Source organism: Passer montanus, unplaced genomic scaffold (genome assembly GCF_014805655.1).
Source record: "Passer montanus isolate IOZ18808 unplaced genomic scaffold, ASM1480565v1 scaffold10, whole genome shotgun sequence".
Lineage (NCBI taxonomy): Eukaryota > Metazoa > Chordata > Aves > Passeriformes > Passeridae > Passer > Passer montanus.
Genome location: NW_024356505.1, coordinates 15,236,838 through 15,261,664, shown reverse-complemented (window position 1 = coordinate 15,261,664; position 24,827 = coordinate 15,236,838). Strand labels below are relative to the sequence as shown.

The window sequence follows — 24,827 nt, the reverse complement described above, 5'->3', positions numbered from 1 at the left end:
CCACTCTGTCAAGGCTTAAAGTCAATGCTGCTTTCTAAATATTTCAAAGCTCTTCTTTCAGGCTGTAGCTTGTCTGCTGAGTTCCTTCTCTCCTAAGTTAGCACAGAGCCACAGGTGGTCTGTGTTGGCAGGGATCTCTGGAGCTTATCTAGTCCAACCTTCCTTTTGGAAGCAGGGTGGAGATGAGGTTGTCTGGTGGCCTGTCGAGGAATCAAAGATTTCCAATGAGCAAGGCACCACCACTGGGAGAATGACAGCAGGATTGGTGCTGGGTATTTTAGCACACTTCCACAACCCTGACTCTCTTGCCCTGAAGGGATGGCATTTTCAGAGAATCCCTGAAGAGCAACACACCCCTGTGAGCCCCAAATGCTGTGAGTGGAACAGGGAGGCAGCAGCACTTCTGCATTCCCAGACCTCAGAGTGGAGGGTGACTACAGCATGACTGCAGATCTGAGTTCCAGGCAGGCATTTCTTGCCTGCCAATTGTCATGAAGATAAATTTGTACACTCAAGCTACAGGAGTCCCCTGCATGTCACATGAGAACGTCACAATGTTACAGACGCAGGAAACACAATTGCCACATAGCCCCTTTTAAAAAAATTCCCTTTATTCTTCACAATCTACTAATCCTTGAAATTAAAACACAGGTACATTCCCTGCACAGGTGGATTTATGTATCCTCACTCTTGCAGTTTTGAGAATATTAAACAAAAACTTTCAACATATTAAATTATAAAAAAATTAATAGCGTTTTCTCTGTTTCGAGGATGGTCCTTACTCCTCTGATTAGAAGAATACTGCCTTTTAAAACACCACTGATTCAGCTGACAATAAGACAGTCTCCAATTTTGCCATCCTTATGCAGCAAGTGATATTTTCAGTTGTGGCATTCCCATTGATTCCATGAGACACAGAAATAAATCTGAGTGGAAAACAAAGTTGAGGGAAGCTCTTTTCTGGATCTGGTATTCAGCTGAAAGCCAAAGTGAAATCACAGTTATATCAATGCACACATGAACTTTCTTATCTAATTGACTGTGACCACTTCAGCATGAAAAATACTAAGCATTTTTTGTTTATGAAATATTTCATAAGAAACATCCCACTGTGCTCTAACGCATCTTTACCTGAAAAATTCAGAATGCATTACTCTTGTCAGTCAAAATGTTTTGAGTCATTCTGGTCTTCCCTTCATTAGATTTTTGAATATTTCTGACCAAACCAATAGTGAAATACACATTTCACCATCAGCTTGAGACACCTGAAACAGCAGTTTAATTTACTACAATTGCCACAAAATAGACATTATTTTTGTGCTCTCACTAGTCAAAAATATTTACAGTAATGTCATGAAAAACTGAGAGTTCAGACGAGTATCTTCAGAAACTTAATTGCTACTGAATTCCTTCAGATAAAACTTCATAAAGTGCTGGAAAAAAAAAGCAATTTAAGAGTTGGCCTTTCAGTGCTTTTAACTACAGGTTAACTATGTACTTGCAGGAAAAAAAAATTAAATTACAATTAAAGTAAGTTTTAAGTTTGGAAAACATGAATAATCCAAATCAAATGCTGTTCATTTTTCACTATGTGGTTCATTAACCACAGAAACTCAGTGTTTCACTAGGCTTATTGGTATACATACAGATGGATCTATGCCACTAATTTTTAGCAGATAATAAATACCTATCTTGACAATTTACAACAAAACCTGGAGTATTTATAGACAAAATAGCCAGTATTCTATCTCTTGATGGACAGAGACATTCTGTCTTTTAAAAGAAGTCTTGCATAAGCCATGCTCCAAGAACTCAGACATGGTCAGCATAAAAAATTCTTCAGTACCCTTGAGAACTCTCAGTCCCTTCCTACCCTCTTCTTACTCCTCAGAATCTTGAATTTTTTGAAGATCAATGTCATCTAAGGCAGTTTCACTCTCTAGTGGACTTTCAGGTTGCAGTGCTAGTGCCTCCATCTCTTTGGTAAATTCAGGTTCTTCTGTTCCATCAGTAGGATGATTTGGATCCACATTTTTTGTAGGATCTGGACCAGGATCTGACTGTTGTTCACTTGTAGAACTACCCTCTGCTAGCTGCATTTCATCTAAACAAAAGAGAAATCACACAATTAATAAGCACTGAACTCCTCTGCAAGGAAACATTTTTACTGTTGAAAAACAATAACACTAGGATACTTTGTATCTATTACAAAAGTGATTTATTTAGAAAATCTTCATTGAAAAAATTCAAAACACTAAGGCTTTGCTTAAGTTGGTATAAGGTTACACTGAAACTAACCCTAGCTCTCATTAATTTATCTTCTATTTTTGCCAGACTACTTTTTTTTTAATTATAGAGAGAAGCAGAGTAGGATACTACAGTTATTTTAACTTTCAATTCAAACATGCTTTATTGACATATTCTTATCACCAGCTTTTCAAAGAATGGCTGCAAGCCAGTTAAACACTGAGTACAGGTGGGGTTTGTTTTAAATCAAAAGGACATGGACACCACTACATAGGAAGCATTTCTGCATAAAATAGACTGAAGAAATTAAGTACTTAAAAACAATGAACTTTGGTTGAAATGAGTCATCCTAAAATTCCCAACTTGACTGCATAGAACAGAATAAGCTATTGCACCTTTACTCTTCAAGCAATGTTTTCTGAGAAAAAAGTAGTTGTTCAATAACTTTTTTCACCTGATTCTACTAAGTAGGGCTTGCATGCTAGGACTTCTGAAAAGGAGGGGAAAGCCTAATTGGGAGAAGTAGTTATATCTTGGTTTATTGTTCTCTGTTGTGATTGATAGCCAGCCAAAATCAGTCCCAGCTAGCAAGCCTCAACCCTGCCAAAGTCTTATGTGGCAGTGAGCTAAGAGCCTTCAGCACAGGCTGAAACGTGGACTCTCTTGACACTCACCCTGTGTAGCAGAAACATTTAAATTATTGAGTTTGCTTGTAGTTGCAGCTGTTGCATTTGTTTTTTTAATTATTACTTTCCTGATGTACAGGATTTGTAGGGGGCATTACCAACTTTCTGAAATAAAACTACTGTTGATTTGAAATGCTCTGATGCAACACTACTCACAAGGTGACCTGGAGCTCAGATGACTTCAGTGTCTTACTAACAGTGCATGATTGGATAAGGTCTGTAATGTGTTGGCCGTCTACTTGAATCAGTTAATGAAGATTGACATGTAGATAATGGAGGAGAAACATAACAAAAAATGTTAGCTTCCCTTTTTAGGCAGGAAGGGAGAAGAGCCATCCACTGAGATCCTGCCTCTCCCTCTGAAAAGGACAGCACATGAGGCATCACCACTCATGGCTCATTATGTTTTGTTGCACTGGTATGCAATATATCCAAAAATTTCTAATAACCTTGCCTCCAACTTCCACAGTCATCCTGATCCCATGCAACAGCAACTCTTGTAACAGGATCAACAGAGGAAACTGTCGAAAACTTTAATTATTACTGATACATTACTGATTTATATCCTGCTATTCTGAGTACAGCTGAAGTGAACAACATTACCATTGTAAGGCAACCATGATTTCTGCAGTGCACTTCTACAATCCTTAAAACAAAGGAAGGGAAATCTAGTAAGCTGTAAAACAGAAAAAGTGATTTCATCCCCTACTTTCCTATTATTTCATTTGGAGAAACATGAGAAGGGGCAATATAGCGTTTATTAGGTTATTATGTTTTAATTACTTGTTTCTTGAAGGAAGAAAACCACCACGAGCAGTTTAAAGACTACTGCTTGCTTTCCTCACATTCAAAGCACACAACACAATTAACTTGATACTGTGATTATGAAGAGAAGTATTATGGGAGATGTATTTAACATCTACCTTAACCTTTGCAACTGGAAGGAGCAGGCTGCTTGCTTATTATCCAACTTGTCTTAGCACCTCCAACAAAACATAGAGCAGCATTCAAGTTCTGCACTAGCTTGATTAAAGATCTGGATTTTGAAACAGTGCAGTGTTAATCAGAATGCTTCCATTGTAGAAATTTGTGTAACTGCATCATTAAAAACCACATTTGGAAAGTATACAGCATTTGTAAATTTAAAGGCCAGAATCCCAACAAACTCAGTTTTGCTGTTATGTTTCATCAAAGATTTTTATCCCAATCTCAGCTGTTACAGTTTTAAGACCTGTTAAATTGCTCTTTGTGATGCAGTTAACACAGCATTAGTTTCAGCAAGGGAACAACGGATCCTAACCTTTCTTCTGCTTCTTTTCTTGTTTCCTTTTCTCTTTGGCAGCTTCTAGTTCTTGTTTCTCATGAATTTCCTTCAGGATCTTGCAGACTTTTTTGTGGGTAAACCAGTGTATTTTCTGGCAGTTCTGGTCACAGTACATCACCTAAAAGTTATCACAGTTATCAATTCATTTTCATGTACTAAAATAATTTCCTTGCATTTCTTAGTGCAGCAAGTTAAATGCCTATGTATAGCACTTAATGTTATTTTAAAGCAATTTTAAAGGTATATGGAGTGACTCTAACCTATATAAGAATCTATAAAGAGCAGTTTTTTATTAACTCTAAACATACAGGATTGTTGCTCTTTCTTCATTCTTAAGCGTACAGACTTGGAAATCCGAGTGCTCTTTCCTACTTGTGAATTTCAGGCATCTTTCTCAGAAGTACATGTTTGAATGTCTTCAGTGCAGGCGTGAATGCACAGTAAATAGGAAAGCATTCAAAATCCTCAGCACCTCAGTGCAACTATTTTTTTTTATTCTTACCATTTTACATACTGAGCATCTTTTGTCTGCTCCCTTTCCCCCACAAGTTGTACAGAATTCAGCATCCACAAAACCCACTTGGCCAGTAATCGCTTGTGTAAGCACAGAAAAAGCTGTGGGGTCAGAGCCCTGAAAGACAAGAGGTGGCAATGAGATTAAAAGCCAGCACTGCTGCAGAGAGGGACGCGCAAGGGAAGACCAGAAACGATGAACAAAGTGTCGGTCTCACTAAAAACATAAAACCAAATCACAGAACTTCACCTAACATGCACAACTTAAGATTTATCTTTAGATAAACTTTTGTATATGAAGTTAACTTAAGCCCTGAGCTTCTGCAGTATTTCCTCTATAAGTTATTAATAAACTTCACGTTCTTTACATCTGTAGATCCTATGCAACAGATTTTTGTAGCTCAATCTCTGGGCTGGCACACAAAAAAAAAATGATTCATTTGTCACTGTTGTGCTCAGTGCACACAGGTGCTACAGACCAAATGGTCAGAACTTGAAATTTTCAATTATTTGCATATTACTATTTAGATGCTATTTGCAGCATCCTTCCCATGCAATGCAAGCAGTAAGGTTTAGGTAACCATACATTAAAACTACTCTTTTGGGTAATGATGTAAATATTTGAAGAAAAAATGCCAAGTTGTTCTGGCTCTAAGTAATTCCTTAAACTGCCAGACTACCATGGAACATGCACAATCATAACTACTACAATACTGAGATGCCCAGACTGAATCCAAGTAACTGGGCAATGACAAAAGTCAAAGGCTTCCACATAAATAAAAATTATAATATCTCCTCCTTTCCAGCTCTGCATAATGGACAGAAATCCAATGGAATAAACCATCATTGCTTTAAAGGCATGAAAGACTGCAGGCTCTCCTAAGAAAAAACAAACAGGAAAGAAAATGTTTACTCTAAAGCAAGTTGTAATGCATCACAATGGCTTATGTTTTCACACTGTGTTTATCTTCCAGGCTTAGGCAAACAGTAGAGATTGCACTAAGCCTCAGGACATTTTAGCAGACCTGGAGCCACTTAAGATGGAGGCTATTTTTAATTGGCTCTGAATAATCCAAACACGTCACAAGATTGTTCCAATTCCCCAGTGTTTGTGCGTACAACATCTCGTTCTCAGAGACCAGAGAGAACATGCTTAAAAAAGAACAGCAACTCTTGTGTAAAATTTATTATGAAGCAATAAATAGTCTTAAAATGATGAGTGTGCTAGCAAGGACCTAAGAGAACGACTGGGGTTAGATTTTTAACTTGTAATTTTGATTTCCTAATTTAGGTATAAATTTTGCTGCACATTGCATCATCTTGCCTCTCCCTCTCTGTGATAAAAGAAACCTCACTGAATGTTTCTCCTTTTTCTACCATCATATATAACTTCTTGTGTACAACAGAACAAATGAATGCATTAAATCTAGGAAATTATTCAATCTTAAACAGATTTTAGACATTGTGAAAACAGAGTGCAAATTAAGGTTCATTTTTATCTGAACCTACCATTTCAATAAGTGAACTGGCATTGGAAAACTGAACAGACATACCAGAGGAGGAAAAGAAAGCTCAGAGAGAAGAACAAATTGCATCAGTTTTCTTTAAAAGTTGAGGTGTTTCAGCATTTGTTATAGGCACATGAAAAGAATACTAGTTGAAGTACTTTAGAGCATTTTCCTGCAATATGTAAAATACAGGTCCAAAGAGCTTAGGGACACCAAACCCTTTGCTTAATATAATAAGCTACAGAGAAAGATGTCTCAATCTGGATTTACTATGCAAGTTACTGAGAAAGAATTTTCTTGACAGGAAAAACTTACTATTTCAACAGGAGCAATACTTCTCACAAGCTGCTGGAGCAACGTGGCCTCACAGTAAGGAAACTTCCGGATACTTTCTCGAATTAGTTTCTCTTGATACACAGGGAAACCATCTTTATCTCTCCCTTTCAAGAGGCTAATTTTTTTAAATGCATGTAAAATAAGAAATCACATAGTAAATATTCAAGAACAAACACATACAGCATGCTATACTTTGTTCCCTTTCAGATTATAGAGAGGAATTCATAATAATTTGGCAACTTCATATGTTAAGTTCATATGTCAAAATGCAAATGAAAATGTTTTTATTCTAATGCACAATCATTATGAAATACACAATATATAAACATATGCTCTGAAACCAGGACTTACTAATTCAGCCACAGAGAAAAATAATCTAAAGGTATACTATCTACTAGCTACACCTGACTAAAATATCAAAATGCTTTGTGCTATTTATAACTGATCATTGTAATAATAAAAACTGATAAATGAACAATACCTTAAAACACAAATTCCACTTTATTATAATAACACGTTATAGCCCTTACACCTCTTAGGCTACTATTTTTTTAAATGGATCACTGACGAACTATTCAATTTCATTATGTGAAAGCTGACTCCATAATTTATTTTCAGTCTCACAGAGGATTTCAAGTGAAAATCCACAGTGGTGTACAGGGAATGTGATCCTTCTAAAAGTCAGGTCACTCACTTTGATATGTAAGCTCAGGCAGATCAGGTTTGTAACTCAGTAGATTTGGAGATCTAAGTTATTTAAGAGGATAAGTCTCATCCAGAGTCTGTGGGATTTGCAGTTCTCACTTGCTTAAGTGTTTTGGAAAAAAATCTCAACCTGTGTAACTGCTGGAGAGCAAAACGGCACAAGAATGTTCCCCGATGAACCATACTGGACACTGAGAAGTCCTTTTTTCAAGCCCACCACTCCCCTTTTTTTTCAATCACACATTGCTGTCTGCTGCTTCATGGTGCATATGTAAATGCCAAGTTCTAACCAGTTCCAGCAGAGCTGAAATTCTAGGTATGTTTCCTTTGTACCCAGGAAACGACAGTGTCACTTCAGACACAGAAAAAAGGGAGACAGTGCCACCCTGAAGTAAATGCAGCTGGGATTATGTAACAAGTTATTTGCCATAGCCTTTATCCAAACCAATTCAATCTGTTCCTTCAGTTGTCTTTTTCCTGGTGTCTGTAACAGCAAGGCATACATGTGCTTTCAGACCTCTCTGTAGAAATACTCACCTTTTGATAAACCCATCTAGTTTATCCTCTCGCTCTTTTAAAAATGTAATACATTTCTGGAAGATGCAACTGATGTAGTGCATTTTCATAGCAAGAACTTCATTCATGTCTTTCTGTTTCATGCATTTCTCACAAATGAGATCCAGAACCCTGTAACATTTCTGCAGTGCTTCTACTTCGGCCAACAGAGGGTTCTCTTTCACCAGCAACACAATCTAGAAGATTGAAGAAAATGTAATCCAGTTAAGATTTGTGCATTGGCATTAAAGCTTATATAGCTCATTGTAGCTGAATTTCAGTGGAGTTTCTGATATTCTTCTACTTCCTTCTTATGCAGTCTTCCCTCTCTTTTTCCAGTCATTATTTACCATTCCTATTCAATATACTGTAATTCACAGTTCCCATATAAGAAAACATCTACAACTAAGACTGGTATTAAAAATGGCAAGTTTGTTTTGTTTTGGTTTTTTTTTTTAGAATAAGAATCTGAAGAATCAAAACTACTTCTAAAGAAAGTTATAGAAACTACCTACACTATACACTAAAATCTCTTTCCTTTTGAACACTAGTCTTGTATGGTTTAAGGACTTGTATGCTTTAAGCAGTTTCACAGAACACATCAACCTCACATAATTGTGGAGTACTTCCTGTAGTCCAGTAAATCACTGAATAAAAGGAAACTGTATGCTCCACTCACTCAATTAGCTGCCACTGATGCACTACTGTCTCTGTGCACTGTAGAGAGCTGGCTGGAAACTGTTAACCAATTCTGGACTTTGATTGGCAAGCCCAAGGAATTTGTATTTGAATTCAGGTGTATTCATTTTTCTCAACTACACTGGGGCAGCAAATCATAAAAGACATTATTGTCAGCAATATCCTGGGCAGTAAAATAAACATTCTCTTGCACATAGTTTCAGAAACAGCAGCAGTGGTAGATGTTACTGTGGCAAACCAGTGATGAAGGTAGGAAGATACATGCTGAGAAAAGCATTGAGAACAATGAGATTTTGTTAAGATAGGAAACTGTTGCACGTTTCCACTTCCAGTGGGGCTGAGAAATAAAGCCAAAAAAGACAGCTATTTATGGTTACTGATGTAGGAAGTAAGAATCTCTCTACTTAAGGGTGTTAGTTCAAGATTCTGGTGCATACAAACACTGAAATAATTTCTTATTCACATCTAAATGCTGAGCCTTCTTCCTCATTTTCAGAAGTAGCTGAATTAGCAGATAATGCTTTTGATCTCAGTTGAACTTGCAGAAGAGCAGAATGCTTTCTGACACAAAGAAACTGCTCCCACGCCAACAAACACATACAATTTATGTATTACTCCACCTTAACAGGATGCATGTTGGTAGTAGTAATAATTTTATGCAGAGGCCCAGCTAATTTGACTGGCAGTTTTGGTTCTTTGTCTAAGCCTTGTGGTTTAGTATAGTAGTCCAGCCTTTCACGTGGAAAGAAGTTGTTGATGACAGTCACACAGTCATGTTGACCTAAAGGCACACAAGAAAAAAAATCACCAGTGAAATAATTTAAAAAAAAACCCTAAACCCAAATCTAAGTAATACAAGTGAGAATTACCCACATGCAAAGGAGCTTTGCATGATATATTTTGCACTACGAAGAGGCAACTCTTGTCATTCTCTTACATGTGGCTTTAATCTTCAGTAAGTGCTATTAACTTGTGACTCCCAGCAGGGAATGCCCTCATGAAAATTCATTTTGAATAACCTGTCCCCTTCCTGCATTCTCTTTCCCTGATAGGCCAGGGAAGAGAATGCAGGAAGAGAACTAAGAGAACAGTTATTTCTCCCCCCAGATTATACTATACTAGTAGTCTCATACTGGTGCTATAATTTTTCAAGGTAAGATTTTTCCACTTTGTACTTTCGAAATTAATGACATTTGCATTGACACTTGTAAGTTTTCAGACGTGAAGTAGCTATTACTGTATTAACCTGCAGTGGGAGAAGTTATAAGAATGAAACACGCTTAAAGTTTACCAAAAATAAAAGGACTGTAATGAAAGTAACAAGATGAGAGAAATTACATCATCTTCTTGTTTTCTACATCTGACAATACAATGTATTACTTGACTAAAGGGAAAGTAAAACTTATCTTTTCTAGTCCAGGACCACATTCTTTAAATTGATTGATTTGTCTTGGCACTAATCCTATAATCAGTAGAAGACACAGCCAACCAAATTCCAGCATTTAAAATCTTCCACTGTTTTAGAAGAGACAGTTCTGAGCTAATAGAGCACAGTGTAAGACAAATGACAGGGGAAGAAGTATCCTCACTCCCCACACACAGGCAGATGAATTAATGTTGATTGGATAAAGAATAAAAAAGGAACAGGAATAGATTCCAATGTGCAGACTTTTAGAGAGCAGTGTATCTCAGTATGCCTGAAAATATTTATGCTACCTTGGAGATGTGATAAGATTTTAAACAAGAATTCTCAAAAATTATGTTGTAGATAATATTCCCCATTCACTCCATACACCATCGCATTGGAAAAGACTCTCCAAATCCAAAGGATAATTAATAGGAATAGACTTCTCTGATACTTAAATGAATAGTTAAGGTTTTGCTGCTCAAACTTCAAGTGAGCAATGTCAGCCTTTTCTTCTTTAAAACAGCACAATAAGATAAACTGAAAACTGAAACAGCACTAAATCACTATTCAAGGAAGTAAATCTAGATGGCAAGGTAGCCTTGAATTCAGAACACCAAAAGGACTTGAAAGGGAATTCTCAGGCATTCAAACACCATGAGAAGGTTGTGTTTGAAAGAAAATACAGGTCCTTGTTTTTGGGAAGCAATAGCTGTGCCTTTGGAAATAACTCCATTTAACCTCACAATATTACATCAACTCTCCTTCCTAGAGAAGAAATGGGACACTAAACCAGGAACCTAGTAGTGTAAAGAAGGGTAAAAAATTTAAAAAGGGCTTATAAAAACAAGACCAAAAAAATGAAACAACAGGAAAAAAGCTTGTTGCATGCTTTGCCAGGGGTAATTCTGCATGCTGGAATGATAAATCTTGACCTTATTCTAGTGAAGCTCAGCTCAGTAAGTAGAGCTCAGAAGAGGTTCCAAGACCTCTCCCCCTCCCAGAAGCCAGGGAGAAGGGCAGGGGGTTTCATGCTGCCAGCACACAGCTGCAAGGCTCAGCAGAGCTCCTGACTCCTGGCACTACGGTTGTCCCTTCCCACAAGGGAAGCTCCAATTAGCACTTGGTGCTGCACTTTGGACCCCTCCAATGCAACCAGCTTCCTCTTACTGTTTCCAAAGCAGTGACATTGCAAAAAGTTACACACTTGTGTAGCACCTGTTCTCACAGGTAAGATATCTGTGTTTTTATGAAATCAAACATGGGAATAGGACACAAATTGACTCTTACATGATGAGATGTGGACAACAAAGCTCAACAATGTGTCAGTTCAGAACAAGTAATTAAATAATGTTTCTCCAAGAAAAAGCATGAGACTCTAACACTTCACTTCTTTAGGAGTTTAGAAAATGGTAATGATTTTCATCTTACCCACAAAAGCAGCCATCTGAGCAGCTGTCCTTCCCACAGAGTTGACAACATCAGTTTCTGCTCCAGCCTCTAACATCATCCAGGTGATTTCTTTGTTTCCTGAATTTGCAGGAAAGATATGGGGAGTGAGCAAGGACAAATCAGAACTTGTAATTCTCTATGCTTCAGGAAAAGTTGTACTGAATTTCTTAAAGACCAGGAACAACACTGAGGAAAATGAATGCCCTTAATGTCATTATTTTAAGCATGGATTAAGAGAAAGGCGTGCTTATTTAGAGTTCCAACAGGTGTAACTCTGCTCTCTGTAATGCACATTCAGCGAAGTATTCCCATTATGGGAGGAATACTCATGTAGCTATACTAGAGGTTGGTCCCTCTGGGCAACAGTATAGGAGGAAATTCTACTAATCTAGTTTAACAGCTCAACTACATTTTCTATTCTGAGAAGAAAAACACATTCAGCACTACGATGTAGCAGGAACACCGTGAGCAGAACAGATTGTTCCTTTCTCCACAGTGGGAACTGGGTGTTCAGGCTGGGCTAAATACCAAGTAAAATGAAGCTAAAATTTGATGGGAAGATTAGATTACTTAATTGGTGCCCTTCAGAGACTAAAAAAGGACACTTGTCACCACTCCTGCTGGTTCTGCTTTCAAAGGTATTCTTACTTTATTCATTTTTGTGCAAATGCTAAGTCAGAAAAGTGAATACAAAAAGGGGATGGTGGATGAAAATGAATGTTTAAAAACAGTCACTGCATCAGTAGCGCTCATGTACCTTTTGTGCTCACAGACACTAGACTATAAAGTCAACATTCAGAAGCTTTCACACCCAGGATGACAGGCTAAAAGCTCAGCTGTGAGAAAATGGTAAAAATACAGCATTTTCTATAAAGCTGCAGTCATTTAACAGCTTCTAAGAGTTCGTTCTCATCTATCTGCTGCAGCTGTGATATTGCTCAATACCACAGAACACTGGAATTTCACAAATCTTTTCACCGAAGTTGCAGCTGAAAAACAATCTAATTATCTAGTTAAGGTTCATGTACATATGTAAGCCTTTTTTTAAATACTTATGATAAATGAAGGCAGTTTAAACTCTACTTGTTAAAAACCCTGACTCCCCTGGAATCTCATTTTTGGTAAAACATAAGTAGCCTAGTAAAAAAATACTTAAAATAACCTAATATTCCCAAATCAAATCTTTTCTCCAGAAGGAACAATGTTTTAATGTAGTGTCTTTTTCTCACTCAAGGAAATTACTGTTCCAGCCATCAGGGGAAAAGAATAGCAAGAGGAAAGCTGCAAACCACCACTTGAGGCAGGAGGAAATATATACAGCTATAAGCATTCTCATAAAAAAAAAATGTAAGAGAAGAGTGAAAATTATTTTGGGAAAACATGGTTTTAAAACTTACTAAATACATTTTTAAAAGCCCACACGATTGTTGGAAAAATAATGTAGGAAGAAGACAAAATTTGAAAAATACTGGATTGAGAAGTGTCATATATTACCAAAAGTTATTGGTGCAGCATCATTTTCAGTGTAACACAGTCTAAGTAAACAGAATCTATCCCACTGCACAAGAAAACCGTCCTAGGAAAGTGAATGTTGAGATCTTGAACAAACAGGAAAAAGTAGGTACAGGACAAGTAGACTGCATGCCTCAAAATCTGAAGAAAATCAATTTTTATATGAGCCTGAACAGAGGCTCTCCTGTTGCACTGTCTGCAGGATTTTACTGGTCATGACATAGTTACATGGTTCACATAAATAACAGCAAACCTGAATAATAAAAGCATGTCAACACTTACTTTTAAATTATTAACTTATGGCAAATTTTACTCATTGATGTCATAAAAATCAGTGATCTGAGTCTAGTAAGAAGTTACCTGAAAGTCCAGCAAACATCAAGGCAGTGTATCCATGCTCATGTTCATTGCAGTTTACATCAGCTCCGTGTCTCAACAGCAACCTGCACATGTCCACCTTCCCTTTGTAGGCTGCGTGCATCAGAGGGGTCATGCCATGCTGGAAAAGAAAGAAGAAAGTAGCATATAAAAAAGAATGTTACATCTCTTGATGTAACAATATAACTACCAAAGCCTCATGTAGTATTTTATTTACAAAAAAACCTCACAAAACCTTAATGAAAAAATATGGTGACTAACATGCAGCAGATCTCCATGTCAGTTTTCCTATTATGCTGTGCTATACATTTGAAAACAGAGCATGGTTTAACAAATGAAAACCATTTACAGTCAATTTATCACGGTCCTTTTACGTAAGACATTAGTGTTGAAGACAACTAATGTTTCTGCTAGTTGGAAAAGCTTGGTTTAGAAAACTTGTTAGCTTCCTAGGTTACTGTTTTCTCACCTGCTGTGGCTTGTATGATAAGCAGCAAGAAAACTAGAAATAGGCTGCTGTTGTTTTAAACATTACAAAGATTTTCAATCTCTGAAACCCATCTTGTTCATTTTTAGTTTTGATTACTGGTAATTTTGCCATCTGCCTCTCTCCCACTTCTCCACCCTTTTGGCACTGTGTCCATGATCAGCCAGAGCCCTGAAAGCCCTCAGAAAGACACACAGCTCTTGTCAGACTTTAACAATCCTGGCTGGTTTGATCAACTGCCCCAGTACAAAAAGGATTCGCTTCAGCATGGGAGGACTGAGGTGTGATTATAAAGGTAAAGCTGGGCAAACCCCAGAGGACATTTTTAGAACTAGGGTGAACTGTTAGAGCAGGCTCTATCTCTCTTCAAGGGCAGGGAGAAGCATGCTGCTGGTTGATAAAATTGCATGACATTCCATTTTCAGAATATGGTATGCTTTTTCCAATATGCTGTTTACTTTCACTTAACATCAGGTCAGGATTCACATTATCAGCCAAGACACTTTAACTGTCCAAGAACTCTTCAACATTGCATACCAGGGAGAGTGCTTTAGTTTGTCCCTCAAGAAAATGAAAATGGCATTCTGTTCTTTTCTTTGCCAGTCAAGGCTGTGGGCTTGAGTACATTCATGTACATTACTGCAGCTCTGTAAATGCCTGGTAATGTGATACTCTGAAACAATGTAATTGTCAGTTTGAGCCTTAATGTATTTCTTGTTTCAATTTATGACTGAGTAAAACCCAAGTAAGTTTAATTTTACCAATATAATTTAAAAAAAATTCTCAAGGTGAGAGAAATTGGAAAAGTTACAAGTATAATAATTTTAAGGTATTACAGTTTCATTACTCTCCATCCTAACTGAAAATAATAGAAAGTGCTTACTTGATTAATTATATTTTAGTAACCTACAAATTTTGGTAAACTGCAATATAAACTTCCATTGAAGAAATAAAATACCTAAAGAGATCCCTTCATGACTACGAAACAGACTGCTTTTTCTAGATTTCATTTGGGGTGTCTCAAATGTTGACTAAAGACTTTCTGTCCCACCATATAAAATACATTTTATTATATTACATTTCATAATGTTAGATCAAAAGCAACTTTACAGGCCAATCCCAGTCTGGAGTCACAGTAGGGACTTGTCTCCTTTAACAGCACAGAAAGGTACTAAAGTATGGGAATATAAACACAGCACGGTTTTTGATGGGAGAATTTTTAGAAAACAATGACTTTTAAGTTTGGTTTTATCTTGAAAGTCAGTTGTTCCAATTAAGACCTGAAGATTATATGACAAAGTAAAGAACTGGGTTTGTTTTATCCTCTCCTCCCAGAAAACTTTTCTAAAATCCTTTGATTTAATTTTGGAAGCATCAGGCTCTGGTATGGATCAAAAAAACATATCAGGCAGAAAATATCAGATGGTTGCTATAAAATTGGATTTAAAGGCACATTAATATCAGTTTTTCACATTCACAGCAAACAAAAGAGGGTCAGGCTAGACACAAATTTATCTGGAAATGTTTGGTATCCTGTATTATGTCCCTACACTGAAACCAGATTGACTGCAAATACTTTTCTCAGCCTGAATGTCAAAGACAGGTCCAGCAACAGTCTGTTTTCTCACAGATGACATGTGGATTGTCAATACAATGAACTTAAAAGACAAAACTTGCAGATGGTTTATTAAGCATACAGATGAAACAAATTTTTGTTCTACTATGAAACATCAGATGAATGATCCTTTTTCTAGCTGTTACCATGCAACATTCTTCTGACCAAAAAATCGAGCTTTTTAATCTTATTCCCCAGAACAAGTGAATCCTTCCCAGCTTTTTTTTTTTTTGTAGGTATGTTACATGGTAACTTCTCTTCTGCAGGGCTGCAAGTATTTCCTGTACGTCTCACCATTCAAGAGGAATAGTTTGCTGCAGAGGCAATTTTAGAGGCATTTTAAGTGCCTCTAAAAATTAGCTGGCACTTCTCTTGACTGGGTTCTCCAGCTCGCCAACCAACAAGGCCTCCCTGGCACAACAGGGCTCTTGGCACAGCCACCCAGCCATTACAGACCATCTTCCCTGTTCCTCATGTTGAAAATAGTCCAAAAGCAGACTGAGGAATGGGATTCCAAGAACTGCTTCCATGGTGGGGAAGTCAGCTGGCTAAAAAAACCCCAAACAATGAACTGCAGGGTCAGTGGAGGGGCAGGCAGATGAGTACCAAAACTGGGGAAGGGCTGGACTCCACCTCCAGCACAGAGGAAGAAGAAAGATCAATCTCTCGTCAGCATCTAGCTTAGTGTGCTTGAATAGGATGAATAAAACCAAATTTATGAAGATAATAAAATGGAAGAGCAAACTTCTGCCTCCTAGGACCTACAAAGGAAGTTTCCAACAAAACTCCTGCTCAACCTTCATCAACAGAGGAATGGGGAAACACAGGACAGTTAGGGAAGAAGAAGTGGGACAAACAAACAAAAAACACACAGTATCTCCCACTCCAGTGACACATGCATATTTGGCACAAAACCTCTCAATTTTGTGAACATTTAAACACTCATGCTGACAATTCACCACTGAAGTAGCCACATAAACCTGTGTTACTCAAGTGAAAAGCACAATCCAAGTGCTCCCAACATTCCCATGCTCACTTCACCCTTCTTCTCAACCATGGGACCTTGTCAAGATGTGGCATACAGGCTGGATTACACTGGAGCAGTCCCTCAGCAGGTACTGGGGTACAGTAAGGCACTGCACATGTGAGTACCAGCTATTCAAATAGAGCGGGAAAAGTAAAAAAACCCCAAAAACAGGAAAGTGAAAGGGCTATCAAAACCCTAGCTGAAAAACTGCTGTAGACACTTGTATGCCAGCAATATTAAAGCATCCATCTCTCCCTTCTCCAGGGAGAATTGGAATCATTGCTCCAATGAGGAATGCAGCCCCATATTAACACAGAAAGAGTGTCTTATTTTACCCTGCAGGTTCAGGCAACAGTTCAAGTCAGAAAATTATAAACGAAACACATAACTCTGGATTTGGCTTTTACTTTTATTTGGGATACTGCTAAAAATGATGTAAAAAGAACAGGTGCTACAAGGCAAAAATACTTGTTGATGTATCTCTTCAAAATCAACTCTCTTGTACTGAATGCTGTTAGTCTAGAAATACAACTTGACTCTTCACCGGATGAAAGCTTCTAGAAATTTCACCCTTCAAGCTTTTGAATAAGATTGCTCTTATACAACTTAAATTTCCTAAAAGCGGGATTTGGAAGGAGGTCAACAGCTACATACACAAATAATTTTAGCTGCAGCTAAGTATGGACTAATTAGAATATGAAATACTGTTCAGTAAGTGTCAATCACAGCTATAGTTCTCCTTTATAGTCATCCTGCTCAGCTGTTGGTTTCACATATGTAACACATTAGATTCCTCTGATGATCTTTCAGTTCATCTGCAGTGATGAAATGTTAAAGCCTACTTCAATCAGCAACCTGAATTGAAACCAGATAATTCTTAGTAGCAGTGGAATTTTCTTTGGTTTGTGTATTTTGAAGTAAAAAACATCAAAAGACAAAACCCTTCCTCCTCAACAAAGGCCAAGGATCTTGCATTTTCTGCTGGCATAGCATTTTCACACGAGAACAGCAAGACAGATTACCTGAGGAACCCTCCATTGAACATACTCAGTATGAGTGAAGCTACACACATCTCAGCCATGAATAAGCAGGCTGCTGCTGTAATTCCCAGGAAGTGTTCAGTTCTGTAGCACAGAGAAGTGGACTGCTTCTAAATGTTGTGTTACCAAACTAGAGGAAAAAAGTAATGCTGCTAATGTCAGATGATAGTTCTGTATGTAAGAAGATTATTAATAACCTTACAGTTATTTTAAATAGAGAAAAATTATATACTTTTCAGGTCAAGTCTCTTGGCTTCATCTGCAGAAAACAGGGATATAGTACCACAGTACTCCTTTGCAACCTTAACTACCAACGTGACTGGAGGAAACTTCCACAGCTGGAAAGCCCATGTGCTTGAGCCTGCCTTTCTATAACAATCTGAAATATTTTAGCCACATGCTGCAGATGGAGTTCAAGTCAGCAAATTGCCAACAAAGTCACAATATTTACAAGCTCTGTGCTCTCAGGGTAAATAAAAGTTCTGAACACTTTCTCCCATACTAAGTTTCCAAATTATCAACACTCCATTAAAAATGACTAAGCAGTGGGCATTTAAGTTAAATATATTTGTTTTTATTTTACATCCATTTTTACAGCCCATCTATTTGTCCCAATGTTTGAGAACACCTGAACTTAAACGCCCTTGAAGTTTTAAAGTTGCCAAACTGTTAAAGACCAGTTTTGCAGAAAAGCCATTGCACTTGTTTTCATAGAGACAGTGATTAAGACACAAGAAAACAATTGATTTGGTCAGAAAGGGTTCTGAGAAAAACCAGTATCTGCTGGATATCTCCAACCTTCTGGAAGATGTGTGTCTGGGAAACTCATTTGAGTGAAGGGATCTTACTCTGTGCTGACACTCCCAGCAGAGCTCGGCAGACAGCAGGAGGTGAAGAGGGAGTCTTGGAACAACGGCAGGAAAAGCAAACAGACTAGGGAGGTAATTTTTTATTTTTAAATACATGTACCAACAGCAGAAGCAATGCTGAAATGGCTGTGTCCAGCTCATATGTACATTTTTAAAAAAAGAAGCCAAAACAACTGGAAAAGATTTGAAAAAGAGCCACTATTATAGCTCACTTGCTGCAGAAACATAACTTTAGGCAACATACTTTAAAGGTCACTGCATCTGGAGGATGTTAAAATGTGACTTGGTCCTTGTCTAAAGGTACACAGAGAAAAGATAGTTGATTGTTAGTAGTTTTTAATCTACAAGAAAGTGGATCCAAGCAGTTAGAATATACACTCAAACAAAAAATGAAAGGAACAGATTATGTGTGGGTTCTTTTTAAATTAGGAAGTGCACTATATAACAACCTGCTTCTGATGTTGTGTGTTCTTCAGCCCGAAATTATTAAATTGTGACTGCATGCTTGCTGTACTGCAGCTAGAAGACAGAATTACATTAAACCTGTGCTCATTCTGTGGATTCTCTCATGTAAAAAAGTCTTCAAGGATGGAAATGAATGTCTGATTGAACTGAGCTCCCACTTTAATACCTAAGCATTCCATCTTCAGGGCTTCCTTACTTCTTAACATTAACAAAATAAGTAACAGTAGTAATGTAAATGTGAATGTCAAGATAAGCAACTACGGCAACAGCGAAAAAAAAAGAAAGACCTGATGCACTGAAAGCAGTCTCCAGTTGTGGCAACAATGAGTAACAGATGAAGCTGATGTTTAACTGGGATTTCACACACTTGCTTATGTATAGATATTAGAATAACACATTGGAGCGAAAATGGGTTATATAAGAAAAATTGTAATACTCACATAGCTGATGGATTTAAGAAACCTAAACAAACCTGAACCCTCTCCTGTTTAATATGCATGATTACACACCATTCTTGGAGGTAAAGAAGGAGTCTGCAAGAAGCCCATTGCATAAACTTTTAAAATTTCATGGGTCGTATGGGTACTTAGTCAGATGTGAGCCTTAGGTAAATACTGTTAATACTATTTCTTCTGCAACAATAGCCTGAGGCATAACTCAGATATGGTTTCTTTGAATAAGCCACATCCTCTCAACACTAATCCTGGATGTTGCACTAATATCGCAACAAACCTGCCATCATTCAGCATGACTTCAGCAATTACATTTAAGGAAAACCTTTTGATGTCCATACAATAAAGCACACTTGCAAGCACATTTATATTGTGTCTCAGGTTCCTAAAGTTCACTGTAAAACTTAGTTTGACTGGTTTTACAGAAACTTGTTGAAATTCATACAACAGAAATTCAGGTTTAGTATTTGACTTAGGAACAATCAGAAAATGGATCTGTTGGCAGAAAAAAAAAAGGTTAACAATATCCCATGCAGATACCTGGTAGAAGTGGTGGCAATTTTTCTCTATTCAGCATTCAGGAGACCACATCTACAATATACCCTGTCCCATTTTTGTTGAAATTCATACAATAAATTCAGGTTTAGTATTTGACTTAAGAACAATCAGAAAATGGATCTGTTGGCAGAAAAAAAAAGGTTAACAATATCCCATGAAGATACCTGGTAGAAGTGGTGGCAATTTTTCTCTATTCAGCATTCAGGAGACCACATCTACAATATACCCTGTCCCATTTTGAGCCTTCCAGTGCAATAAAGACATGGATAAACTGCAACAAAATCAATGGAGTACCACCACTACACAGTAGGAACCTGGGCAGTGAAGACAGGCTGCAGGAGCTGGGCTTGCACAGCCTGGAGAAGAAATGGCTTTTGTGGGACCCAACAGCAGCCTGCCAGAGCTGACAGGGAGATCATTGACAAGACAAACTTTTCACTTATGGTAGGAGGGCAAGAGACACTGAGCCTGAGCTGAGGTTCAGACATCGGTGAAACACTTCTTCACCGAAATCACAGTAAGAGAGTAGAACAAGTTGACCAGAAATATTGGACAGTCTCCATCCTTAAGAGATTTACAAGGCCAGAAAGGTCAAAACTCAGAGAAATCTCATCTGGCCCTGGAGCTGAAGCTGCTTTGAGCCAGAGGCTGAATTAGACATATTACCAGAATTTCCCAGTGATTCCTATGAAATTATAAAGCTGTGAAAAAATACAAGTTTAACATTTAAATTGATAAATTACACATGGATTTAACATGCATGATGAGGAATTAGTTTTGCTTGCATGTTACATTTCATATTAATGTTGCGTGCTTTAGAAAAACATTTTAAAAAGAAAAAGAAGAGGAAACATGAACATCACATAAGGTTCTTTTCTCCACAAACTTATTCCCATCTTCAGGTAGCACTTCAGGATTTAACCCTCTACATGTTTACCATACCCACATGTATAAAAGGCTGTGGTTCCATTTCTGTTCGAGCTACTCACCCTCCAAATGTGTTTGTGAGGCCCAAGCATGGGATGGGGACAGGTGCTGTGTCTGCCACACAGGGACTAAGCAGAGGGACTACTGCTTGTGAAGGTGACAAGAAGGCAGGGAGCATCCCCATGTGTTTTGCTGCAGCATTTATCTTACCTGAGAGACAAAGCTGAGGCTGGAACTTGAGACAAAATACAGTGTAGTACTTTTAAGTAACATTAATCTTTAAACTTTCTTTAAGAAACAGTAAGAACTCTTCAAAGGTTCATTATTCAGCTGTAGGCTGGAAATATCTTGAGCATAACTCTGATTTTCAGGGCTACAGCAACTGCTATTAAAGAGATGTTACTTAACATGAAGGCCTTCAGACCTAGCATTTTCCTTATTAAACTCAGCATAATGCTTGCATGGTTTTGCAGTACCTCATCCAGGCAATTGACTCGGACATTCTTGCTCCCCAGGAGCCTTCCAGCCTCCTCGGTGTTTCCTTTAAATAAAAAGACACAGAGAGAACAGGGGGTGAGAAATAGAATAAACTGAGAATCTGGAGGAACACGGTCATTTCAATTTCTCATTAGAATCAAAATCTTTGTATGTTAACTGCATGGGATGTAGATTAACCACCAATAAATTAATTGCACTTAGTGAAGAAGCTTATGAATGAACAGTGTTATGTTCTAGAAGCTAAAAGCCAAGAACTCACAACATCAAAGAGCAGTTGGAAAGCATGAAGTACAAATAAACATCCATTCTTTGTCAAGTAACTGACCAACACACACAAGAATGGGACACTCAAACAGCACATGAACAGTTCCAAAAGAGTATCATGATACTGAGCATTTTAACACATTTTGTGCTTTCATCTCTTTTGTCTAAAGGAGCTGCATACATTCTCAAAAAAAGAAATTACCTCACTTTAAAGACTTATTGGTTTGAATGAAACACGCCTTATCATTTACTCACATCATTTGTCCTGTTTCAATTTGAAATTTGCAACATAACACATTCACAGGAGTGGAATGAATTTGCTTTTGGTAACAGAGAATAGAGATAGAAAGGACAAGGACCCAGGTAGCTTGATCATTGACATTTCTAAAAATTGCCAAACACATAAGTAGACTAAAGTCTGAAAAAAAATGTGCCACGAAAAACAGGCTATACCTGTTTTTCAATTCTACTGTCCTACTATTTTTCAATTCATTACCAAAATCCTTTTGGCTAAGCCACAGGTCTAAGAACCCAATTTAAAGCCCACTGGAGAACTATTCAGATATTGCCAACACAGGTTCTACACACACAAAGAAATAAAAGAACATTCCAAGAGTCTGAGTTCAGAGAACATTATTGCAAATTAACAGAAACTCCTAATTACTGATTCAATCATCAGCAAAGCTCTTTCAGCAGTGATGTGCTTATTAAAAATAAGCACTGCGTAACTTATTTTAATTATTTTCATGTTTATCTTCACTCTTTCAGAAGTCATCCAGCAATTTTTTCAGCAAAACAGCTCTTGCAACTTCAGTTTTGGCTAAAGAAATCCCATTGAAATAATGGAAATAATTTATTTTCATAAGGCTTTTTGGTGTGGTTTAACTACACTACATGGGCTTTTACTATTTCTTTGAATTCATTAATTTCAGGAAAAAAAGACAATCACCTGAGTCATCTCACACACTTAATACAGACTCCTGACTGACAGTCAGGGAAATCATCAGTCCCCCAGATAGATATATAAACATGTTAGAAGCTTCTTAAAAACTGGATCAGTTTTCAGAAGAATGCCCCAGCCAAAGAACAAACATCACTAAGAGAAAGTCTTCAAGGGGTGATCTTCAAGTAAATTTTAATACAAGCAAAGCAAAGTTGCATTTACAAACTCAAGAGTTCTGTATGACAAAACATTGAAGGATTTTCCAACAAGACACTAAACTGATGGAAGTCAGACTTCTAGAACGGGCCAGAGCTAAAATTTCAAATTAGGCTCCCAGTGGCATGGTAGGAAGCCAAGAGACGACAAGCGGAAGCTGAAATGAAAGGAAGCTTCAGACTGGAGACAAGGAAAAACATTTTCACTACGAACCCAGTAAGGCAAAGAGATTGCCCAGAGACACTGTGAGCCTTCCTCCTTGGAAGTTTTCAAGGCCTGATGGGATAAAGCCCTGAGCGATCACATTTGACCTCACAGCTGATGTGTTTTGAGCAGGAGGTTGGCCTGGAGACCTCCTGAGGCCTCTTCCAACCTGAATTATCCCAAGACCCTAATCAGAAGCATCAGGTAAGTCAGACAGACGTTTCTACAAGACCAGGCTCTGAAACTCTTATTAAAGTGAGTCAATCAAACTGGTTCTGGTCCACAATAAATTCACTGCTGTCCTACGCTTGTGTCTCTGACACAGAGGAACATTTTAATACAACTGAGAGCGAAGCACCAAAACTGTAGCAAAACTTTCATGGGTTCAAATTGCCTGGAGACTACATATAGAAGTGCATAGAACACAAGGTGTTTGTAGTTTGCCTCCAACTAATGAATGTTGCTCATGATTTTCAAAATACCAGTTGGAGGGTAACTATTTAGTTGGGGTTACGACATTCACGTTGCTGGATCAGGAAACTCAAATGACAGAAAGTTCCCCTGGCAATAAGCATGTGTGACAGACAGTGCAATGAAACTGTGACACTCACATGAAATGCAAAATCACAGAATGGGTCAGGTTAGAAGGAACCACAGCAGTCTGGTTACCTGGTCCAACCTCCCCTGCTCAGGCAGGCTCATCCTAGAGCACATGGAACTGAACTGCATCCAGACAGTTCCTGAGTATCTCCAGTGAGGGAGAGTCCACAACTTCCCTGGTTAATCTGTTCCAGTGCATAGTCAACTACGCAGTAAAGAAGTCCTTCCTCTTATGCAAGTGGGATTTTCTGTTTCTGCCCATTGTCTCATGTCCTACTGCTTGGCACCACCGGGAAGTGCCTGGCTCTATCATCTTGACACCCTTCCTTCAGATAGACATTGATTCTCTCTCCTCTCTCTAAGAGGACAATATAACACAGTATAAGGAAAAGTAAAATAGAACATTATAAGGGATAAGAGGTGCACAACACCCCAAACAAGCTCAAGTGCTGGCAATGTGAGAATAACATGCCTGCAAAGATGCCCTGGTCTGGCAACAGCACATGGGAAAAAACCTTACAACACGCTAGAAAACTGGATTACCCCCAAGAATTTTTTTTTTTAAATTTTTTTGGCAGCGGACATTAACACCAGTAATTAGGCAAATATAAACAGACATTGCCAATAAGATACAAGCCTTCCTTGGCAGAGTTAGACCCGCCCAGCCGAGCTTCCCCAGCCCCGCTGCACTCCCTGGGTGACGCGGGCCTGCCCGAGAGCAAGGGCGGCTCTCGCCCGGGATCAGCCGCTCTCCCGGCACGGAACGGGCACGGCCCGAAGGCGGGGCGGGAAGGCAGGCGGCCCTCAGCGCCGTGCCCTGGGGAGCGCGGCCGGGGGCGAGGGGAGCCCGCGGCGAGCGGCCGGTAACGGCGGCGCGTCACCCGCCGCCCCAACGGGCGGGGACACCAAATCCCTCCCGGGCACGGCCGGCGGGGCCCGTGGGAGCTGCGGCCCGGGGCCGCGAGCGGCGAGGGCCGGGAGGGCTCACCTGTGGCGATCACTGCCAGCAAGTCCTTCTCCTCCGCGCTCAGGTCGCCTTTCCTGGGGGGAGCCATCGCAGCCCCCGCGCAGGGTAAGGCGGGATCAGGCCGGGACGGCGCCCCAAGCGCCCCCGCCCGCGGCACCGCCCCCGCCCCGCTCCTCTCGGAGCCTTCCGCCCGCAGCCCCGCCCTGCCGGGGCCGACTGCGGGGCGAACCATTCCTGCGCAGGGGTGGGGGTCACTGCGTGCCAGCCTCTCGCCCTCTGCCAGCTTCCCACACGGTGCTGCCGGAGAGAAGGAGCCTGTCCGCTTTTATCTCTTGTTTTCAAGTTTAGAAATGAGTTACTCTTTTCTTTTGTCTC

At 38.9% G+C, this 24,827-nt stretch overlaps 1 protein-coding gene across 2 annotated transcripts; it reads right to left on the bottom strand.

The window, feature by feature from the left end:
• Nucleotides 1–12: 12 nt before the first annotated feature.
• ANKMY2 (ankyrin repeat and MYND domain containing 2) lies at nucleotides 13–24,766 on the bottom strand. Of its 2 annotated transcripts, XM_039703471.1 has the most exons (11): nucleotides 24,474–24,766; nucleotides 21,237–21,301; nucleotides 13,303–13,441; nucleotides 11,410–11,508; nucleotides 9,194–9,354; nucleotides 7,857–8,071; nucleotides 6,594–6,729; nucleotides 4,760–4,888; nucleotides 4,234–4,375; nucleotides 1,874–2,104; nucleotides 13–200 (listed from the first exon to the last, which is right to left on the bottom strand). In XM_039703471.1, the coding sequence occupies exons 1-10, from the start codon at nucleotides 24,682–24,684 to the stop codon at nucleotides 1,881–1,883; spliced, it is 1,521 nt and encodes a 506-aa protein (XP_039559405.1). In that variant the 5' UTR covers nucleotides 24,685–24,766; the 3' UTR covers nucleotides 13–200; nucleotides 1,874–1,880. The 2 variants fall into 2 exon arrangements, with proteins under 2 accessions (XP_039559405.1, XP_039559395.1); XM_039703461.1 differs by lacking the exon at nucleotides 13–200 and having other exon boundaries at nucleotides 591–2,104; nucleotides 24,474–24,762.
• Nucleotides 24,767–24,827: the final 61 nt, after the last annotated feature.